Genomic DNA, 8,787 nt, shown 5'->3' on the forward strand with positions numbered 1-8,787 from the left:
CCCTCGGCGCCATCACCCTCCCTCACCCAATGGCGGCCCGCGGCGGCGAACGGCACCCGGGGACACCCCCACCCCCACCCCCCCTCAGCGGCGGCGGCGCTGCTGCCCGTCCGCCGGGCCCGCCTCAGCGGGGGAGGGAGGGCGGCCCGGCGCTCCCATCGCGACCGTTTAACGGACGTTTAACGGCCGCGCCCCCGCGCTGGTGACGTCCTGCCGCCACGCCGGAAACACTCCTCTCTCTCTCTCTGGCGCGTTTCCGCTTCCGCTGCCGCGCTTTCTTTTCCGCCGCGGCGCACGCGAGGTAGGAGCGCGGTCGCGGTGCTGCTCCGGAGGGAGCTGTGGGCCGGGCCGGCCGGCGGCGTGGGGGCACCGGGCGGGGCCCAGGGGGCTGGGGGGCGGCTCTTTCCGCCGTTTCCGGGCTGCCCTGAGGCCGGGGGAGGCGACTGCCCGCTCCCCGCGGGGCCGGTTGGTTGTGGGGACCGGGGGTAGCAGTCTGCGCCGGCCAGGCCTTGTGGGGACGGCCCGTGAGCCCTGCCTTGCTCCTTCTAGGTATTACCGCTCAGTGCCCCTGCCTTAGCGGCAACCCGAGCGAGATGCAGAACGACGCCGGGGAGTTTGTGGACCTCTACGTCCCTCGGAAATGGTGAGCGGGTCCCTTCAGCGGGGAGGGCGCCGGTGGGCATGGCGGGACTGCAGCGCCTGTCCCCGGGGAGCTGGGCCGATGCAGGCTATGCAAAAGCAGGGGGTTTGTTTGTAGGAGCGAATGTCTGTGGGAGGAAAAAAAAAAATCAATTTTTCCCTGTTTCTGTATTTTTAAATATTTTACGTGACATCTGAAGCAGAGGCTAACGTTGAAGAGGATACTGTGCATCTCCCGTTGTGTAACTGTCAGCCTCACAGTTATGTTACGCTAGCATTTCAGGGCTACAAGCTGTCGTAGTGAACCTCTTAAGGGATTGTTTGTTGCCTTGATAGCACATCTTAAGTACAATTTTGAGATTTTGGTAAATAGACAGTGAGAAGCTTTTTGTAAACGTGTTTGTTAAGAAAAAATCTCTAAAAATGAACAATTTGTATGCATTTTATTAGGTTTAAGTCCAATGTTTTTCACAACCTGTGATTTCTGTGAGTTTGCAACCTGTGTGTCTGTTGACACCTGTAATGGCTCCTGATGAAAAAGGCATAGAAACTGCATTTTCACGAATTATCTTGATTGCTGTATTTTTTTTGCACTTTAGAAAAGAAAGCCTTGATACTCTGTTTGTTTTGAAGACCTGTGCTGCTCTGTGCGCTCTATAGGGGTGAGCTGGCCAAGGGGTGGTTGGCAACTTAGCATGGTGCTACCAAGTGAAAGTCTCCTTTAAATGTACTTAAAACTGCATTTTAATTTTCTGAGCGCTGAAAGCTTAAACTGTTACTGTCTAAACTTACTGTGCAGCCTTAATTTGCATGTAGATTTGGCTTTAATAGTTGTTTTTTTTCCACTGTCACTGTCTGTTTCCTTTTGCTTAAATATATCTTATTTTATTCTTTAGCTCTGCTAGCAACCGAATAATTGGTGCTAAGGATCATGCTTCTATTCAGATAAATATTTCTGAGGTAAGTTTTGTAACAGAACTATGTGATGAGAGAGCTACACTTTTAAACTTTTGATAGAAGTTAAGAAATACAACAGCTTGTGATGCATCTCCAAATAATTCACTAGAAATCACATAAGTGTAGATCTAGAGTGCTTTCAAGCGTATTTTACTATGTCACCCCTGGTTATTCTTCAACCTATTGGAAAATATTCAGTAGAGGGAATTTTATAAAGCTCTGTACAGTCTGTTCCAGCACTGAACTGTTTGACTAAATACAACTTTCTAATGTTTAGACATTTAGAGTTATAAATTAGGGAATTCCTTGTCCTGAAGGAAACAAGGAGAAGAAATACTTGCTTCTGGGAGATTCTTATCCCTTCTACCTTCACCAGTCTGTAAGAATGTACTGTTCTTCGGTCTGTCCTTGTGCACCCTGGTTTTTAATTTTTTATTCTTGGTCTTCTTTGTGCTTTTTCTAGTTTTTTCCAAACTTTAAGAAGGATAGTTTCCAGAACAGAACTCTATTTTTGTTCTGCTTTGCTTAACTGAAATGCCATCTTCTGTGTTTTGCCTGAATCATTTCTGTGAATACTTGATACTGCTGCCCTTGATAGGTGACAAATGAGGTTGCTTGTGTGTTTTGTGTGCAGCATTATCATTTCATTAACTTAGTGCTTGGGGCATTATATGCTTAGAAGTTTTCCCAAGGCATGCTCATTATTTGTATTGACTTCATGTCGTACATTTAGTTTTCTTTCTATAACATAAGGAATTTGTTCTTGTCTAAGTTTAATTTCATCTTCTCGAGGTAGCATTATTGCGAATCCCTCCAAGCTTAACATGTATGCTGAGAAAGCCCTTGGTTCCTGCAGGGCTTCAGTTAATTTAAACTCCTTTTAGCACACTTTTTTCCCCCCATTTGTTCATTGGTATTCACCTTGCAGAATTCCATGGACACAATGTTCCTATAGCTTATGAGCTATGTAGCTTGACTTATTTCTTCTGGAATGGAAGAGCACAGGACTACATTCCCTTATTTTTAAACTGAGCCTCTTGTGTTATCTGTCTGACTTAAGAAATCATTTTTAAAAATGCTCTGTTTGCGATTTGCTGTAAATGTTAAGGCAAATACTTTTCTTGCTCACTGTGTTTTAGTCCTTCAGCGATCCCTATTTCTTATTTTCAAAGGATCAGAGATTAGCAGAACTCGAAAACAAACCCACGTGGTATTACAGGGTTCAACCATATTGTTTAATTTCATGATTTCTATTGTTGAATCTTTTTCCTGTTAAATTTCTCAGCAAATGGAGGAAGTGAGACAATTTGTGTCCCTCAACTTGGGCATTTTTCTACCTGTGTAACAAGACTGTTCCCTTCCTCCTTTCACTTCAATTATCCTTAATACTGACCTTTTTGAAATGAAACATGAAAAAAATAATAACAAAGGCAGTAAAATCCACAAGTAAACTTTACTTTGAACTTGTCCACTTCTTGAGAACTCTATCATCATCTTCTTTTAGCTACCATTTTCTAGGGTGTTCTTGTTATGCTGTCTGATGCATTAATTTTTATAGCTGCACAATGTAATAAACTATACATTTGCTGTGAAAAGACACTCTATAGTTGTCTTTCTGACTTCAATGTTTGGCTTGGATTTTTGTAGTTTGCGGAAAAATACTTGCAGAATTTAACAAGTAATTTTTACCTTTGGGTGCTTGGCAAGTGCGATGTAAGAGTATAAAATTTTAGAAGAGTCTGTATGGACTAACTTGCTTGTAATTACAGGTTGACAAGGTAACAGGCAGAGTAAATGGCCAGTTCAAAACGTATGCCATTTGTGGAGCAATTCGTAGAATGGTAAGAATTTTCTTCAGCCACAGTATGATCGTGCTTCTTTTTATATCGATTAGTCATTTTTTAGATTTGTATCTGTCCCTGAAAACACAATGTGCCTTCAGCTTGTTCTCCTAAAGGAAGAGCTTTTGTGGGGATAGTGAAGACATGAACAAATTCACTTGCAAGAATCAATTTCTTTTTTTTTTTTTTTTCCCCCTCAGTCTTTGGTTTGTAGAATTACCTGTGTTTTGAGGGTTTTTTTAGATCAGTGAAGGATGCAAGTGGATTTCTTTCTTTTAAGAATGTATCAACCTACTAATATCTGGCTTTCATCTGTTGTTTATGATTATGCAAGATTATACTACCATAACTTAAATTTGTTAAACATGACGTGAAGCTTCTTAAGAGTTCTTCAGAAGTCTGCTAACACAGAAATATATCTCGTTTATGCAAGTGTATATTTTATCGTTAAAACTATTCCTAATCCTAAAGGATGACATAATTTAACAGCTTGTTTTGAAAAAGCTAATCTGTGCAGATAAAATGTAGTGATCTGTGGAAAGTATTGTGCATTTCACTACCAACATTAAATGCTGCAGCTGCCTCTTTTTAATGTGTATCAGCAATTATTTGGTCACTTCAGAATCATCTTTTTTTTTTTTAAAGGGTGAATCAGATGACTCCATTCTGCGTCTGGCAAAAAATGATGGAATTGTTTCCAAGTACGTCTGTTTATGTTATCCTCTAACTCTTGCAGGGGTAACTTCCATACCCAAATCCAACTTTTAGGATGAAAATGTATACACTGTATTTATAGGATGATTACATAGTTGGTCAAAAATATTTACTACTTTGTAACAATATTTGTTTCATTTTCTTCTAGGAACTTCTAAGTGAAGAACCTCTGGTATGGAACATCTGATGTAAAATAAACAATTCAAACCTATATTGTGCTGTGTCTTTTGTTCAAGTCATAAACATTGGTGGATTTATTACAGCTAGTCTTAAAAGACTTAGAAATGTGTGTCTTCAAAAGATATACAGATTCTGATTACGAATTCTTAAAACAAATTGGCTTGTAAAACAGTGCCAAGTGAAAATTAAGAATTTCCACTTCACTCTTTGGTTCATTACCATCTTTCTTTTCCAGATTTAATAAGTTTTGCAATTGTAGCTCAACTCCTTTTTTGATCTGTAATGGAACTTTTTGCAATGCAGGAATCTAATTCAGCTTGCTGCTTTTTCACTGGAAAAAAATACAGGAATTGTTTTGGTTATGATGTCAAAGTTTAGTGTTTTTTCTGCTGGTAGAGGCTCACAATATTTGTTCTGTCAAAGGGTACTGACACATTCTTTAAGCGAATTATTAAAACTTACTATAAACTGGAATTCACGGAAAACTGTCTTACCAGAAATACTTCTTTGCACGGTAGCAGATTGATTGCCATGTGAGAGAGACTCCTAAAGTTTTACTTTTTTACCTTGATGATGAAAAGCAGGAAAATAAGGAGAAATAACTCTGAATATTTGGCAATACTTTAATGAACTACTTAGTAGCCCTTTAATGGCTAGATAGACTTTCTACCTGCTGATGTGTTATATTTTTTAGCTGTTTTGCTAGCAGAAACGGGAGGACACAAGTGGTTTGAATGATCCTATATCTGCTGACGTTGCCTCTTACCTGTCAGTTCCCTCTCTCTGGCTAATTTCCATCCCTTTGCCCTTCTGGCCTAACACACAAGTTTTCACAATGTAGTTTGAAAGAGTTGCTTCAAGATTTTACATTTTCAAGATGTTGAATGTCAGGTGTTTAGTTTTAATATGAACTGGTTGGTTTTTCTCTCTTCTGCTCTGCATGTATATTTTCCTATACTGTCTGCAGAAATCGAGAAACAGAATTGGAGTAAGTGCTAAGCGAGAAGCCACTTGGCACTAAGATACGGGTACGAGAAAGGGAAGGGTGTTCAGGGAAAATACTTGTGTCTTGTGTCTAATTAAAAGCCTTGACACCTCTATTAGGAAAAGAGATTTCTGATTTCCTTTGGCTATAATTCCACAAGGACTTAAAAGCATGATGTCCTCTCCAGTGGTGTAATATCTCAGGTTTTTGTTTTGCAGGAGGGATACAAGAAAAGGCTATACCTTCATTTCAGGTGCTGCTTTTCTAGATTTTGTTTGCACACAGCAGGTTTACTTGTCAGTTGGTGCTTATCACTTAAATAGAATCTCATATATGGTTTTGGTAGTTTTAAGATATGCCAGCATGCTGTGACTAGTATTGAAAATTTCCGTGGTCAGCTGCATTTTACCAACTTAATATCTACAACTATACAGGCTGTCCTTCAGACCATGCATTCTCAAGAATTGCTGGGAGAGGTTACATCCAGATTACACCGTGTTCACTCCTGCATGATCATCTCTAGGACAATGTTTGCAATTGTCCTTACTCAAATCTGCATAGGCCCTCTCTCAATGTTTTCTCAAGTGGTAGAAACTGTTTTGGTGATGCTTTCCTGTTGATGCTCTAAGCTGTCTCCATGTAGAGCTGGTTTCCATGTGGCTTACTTCTGACTTGTTTGCTGCGGATGCATGTGGTGTGGGAAACTTAAGCGTCAGAAATTCTTTCATGAGAGCTATCACTTCTGAACTAAGGAGGAGGATGGCTGAACTACTCAAGTGTAGTATCTCTCTCCTTATCTATGTTTTTTCTTACTTCTCAGACATGTCAAAATGCAGTGTATTTCTTTGGAAAATCCTGTCTTGACACGATGGATAACTTGATTCTAAGCAGAGCAGATCAGCCCACATTAATGTGTTGTTGCAGTATGGTGTGGTTTTTTTAAATTTGAATCAGATTTTTTTTAAAAAAAAAAAAATAAAGTGAATTAGGATTTTAAGTGTGGATATAATGAAGTACGTAACTCAACCTTTGTTTCAGGAGCCGTTTGAGCAGAGAAGACAGATCAGGCTGTTACCACATCTGAGCATGGCTATCAACTAAAACATCTTTGGTTGCACATTCTGTCTTCCCACTGATAACGCTTGAATTTACTAGTCCTCCTCCAAGCTGATAGAACTTTTAAAAGATAAACTCCTGGATGTTTCAAGTAAGGGGGAACTCAGCTAAAAAGACCAAAAAAAGGCTTCATGTTGAATTCATATTGAACTTAATACAGAAAGCATGCGAGAGAGATATCTTTTAAATACCACAAGCAGAAAAACAAGTGAACCCACACTTTATTTTTGAGGTATTTTCTTCTGACATCTAAGTCAACCATGAAAGATGCATTAAAAAAAAAAAAAGAGAGGGAGGTGGGACACTGATAGTTGTGATTCTCCTGGAAATAATTCATTTTTCCAGCAGATAAATCTCTGAAAACACTTTCTGGAAAGATAAATACCAGTCTCCAAACTGGAGAGATTTCAGCTTGGCTTATGTCCAATCCTCATTACTTTCCTTTGTATACAGTAAAAGGAGATAAGTTTTAATTGGACTTGATGTTTCTTTCTGACATATCTTAAATTAGCTGCTTCTGCCTTGGCGTTAGGCAGAACTTTAAATAAAACCAGTAACTGTTTACTGCTGATAAATGCTTCGTTTACCAAAGTTTAAATATTGTTGACTTGTTTCGAATCCCCTGGGCCTCTGTTCATCCATGAGGATTTCAGTGGAATTCCTCCATAAGGCAAAGTGAACTGACAGCTTAAAAGTTCAAGATGAACTTGAGGTCTCTCAGATGTAAGCAATAACACTCCGTTAGCATCCTGCTATACCGAATTTACACTTCTGTATTGATTAAGTATTTAAGAATTATGTAGCAATTTAAAACTTTTTTTGCCTTGTAATACTGATTGTTGCTGTTTGTTTTTCAGAATTTTAAAACATTGAAACGAATTTTTTTTCCCTTATTTTCTTGTCAAAATAAGGTAATGACACGTTACGGTGCCATATCCTAAAACCTAGTTCAACTGGAAATGGATTAGAGCTGTGTTTAAAGGCTTCTTGAAGTTCACACCGTCTTCACCAGCGAGACTGCATAGGACGTGAGGTCTTATAAAAACTTCTGCAGAATCCTAACAAGGGAGGACATGTGTCCCTTTAAAAATCAATTTTGAGTTGTGTTTTCTAGTATTGTGATGTAAAATGCTCTTTGTTTTCCTGGGACAGGAATAGTTCGGATCCTCTAGAGCCATGAAAGGGAATGAACTGTACTTGTAGTGTACAGGATGGACAGAGTTGCCCTTACATGGTTACATTGCACCAAGTCGTGACATTCTTTTCTGTTACTTACGAGGACTTGGCAGTGGCATCCTAAAGCCATCTGATTTAACTGGGGCTATTTTAGTGTCTTTGGTCAAAATTTTGCTGCTTGGGCAGAGCCCGTCTACTCCTTAAAACACCTTGTTTGTTGGTAGGAGCGTGTAGATGTCTCGATGCTGATCTGGTTTCTTTCAAGCCTTGACATTCTTTTAATGAACAACATGGTGTTGAAAAGCTGCTTAAGTCAATCTCAGCTGTGTGTTGTGATCAGAGGTCTGGGGGTAGGAGGCCACTGCATCTGCTGCTGCTGGGGGCACAGAATTAGCAGCTTTGATAACATCAGCTTTGCTTGCAAGGTGCCAAACAGGCAAAATGCTGCCAAGGCTGGGAGAAGACAAGAGGCAACGTGCTTCCCTGGCATCGTTTATGCTTCGCTGCAGAAAGGAGTGCTGTGAGTCAGAAGAGGAATAAATGGGGCCAAGAATGTCTTTTGCCTTCATGTGTATCCATCGCTGCCGCTCTGCTTTCTGGCTCAAGCTCCCAAGGAGAGTGTGGAGCAGAGGCTGTCTCGCTAGTGCTCCCTACAGAAAGGAAGCTGGGACAGCTTGGGAAGGATATAGTTTATTTTCCTAAAGCATGCAGTGATGCTGGAGGCTGCTGAAGCCTACCTAGAGGGTTGAGCAAAACTGTTTTGCCAGATTTGGCAGCAATTTTGTTTTTCAGTTGGATGTTAGGGAGGGCTGTCTATTCCCATGTCTTGTTTTGTTCAGTTGCTGTCACTCTTAGTGATACACAGAGATAAAAACACCTCTGCTGCAAATATTACTTTGAACGGGTTAAGGGAGGTTTGGATTTTAGTTAATTCATTGATGACCATTTGCATTGAGGCATCCCAGGGCAGGCAGCTTCCCCATATATACGTTGGATTAATCAGCCATGGAAAAAACACAGAAAACTAATTAGGTGTTTTTTCATGCTGGGAAATACACTATTGTTTAATAGCAGACAGGAGTTCTCCTTGACTAAGTCCTCAATAGGAACTGCAGGTACTGAGCTTTTAAGAATTAAGAACAATTAATAAGGTCAATGTGAGATTTTTTTTTTAATGTA

The 8,787-nt window shown here is 40.3% G+C and overlaps 1 protein-coding gene across 2 annotated transcripts; it reads left to right on the top strand.

Annotated features, from left to right (window-relative positions):
* The first annotated feature begins 176 nt into the window (after positions 1-176).
* On the top strand, positions 177-4,362 carry RPS21 (ribosomal protein S21). Of its 2 annotated transcripts, XM_075768640.1 has the most exons (6): positions 177-301; positions 550-643; positions 1,536-1,599; positions 3,366-3,437; positions 4,083-4,138; positions 4,300-4,362. In XM_075768640.1, exons 2-6 carry the CDS (start codon positions 594-596, stop codon positions 4,307-4,309), a joined length of 252 nt encoding a protein of 83 aa, XP_075624755.1. In that variant the 5' UTR covers positions 177-301; positions 550-593; the 3' UTR covers positions 4,310-4,362. The 2 variants fall into 2 exon arrangements, with proteins under 2 accessions (XP_075624755.1, XP_075624754.1); XM_075768639.1 differs by having other exon boundaries at positions 4,083-4,362.
* The last annotated feature ends 4,425 nt before the right edge of the window (positions 4,363-8,787 follow it).

Source organism: Balearica regulorum, chromosome 16, assembly GCF_011004875.1.
Source record: "Balearica regulorum gibbericeps isolate bBalReg1 chromosome 16, bBalReg1.pri, whole genome shotgun sequence".
NCBI classification, from domain to species: Eukaryota; Metazoa; Chordata; class Aves; order Gruiformes; family Gruidae; genus Balearica; species Balearica regulorum.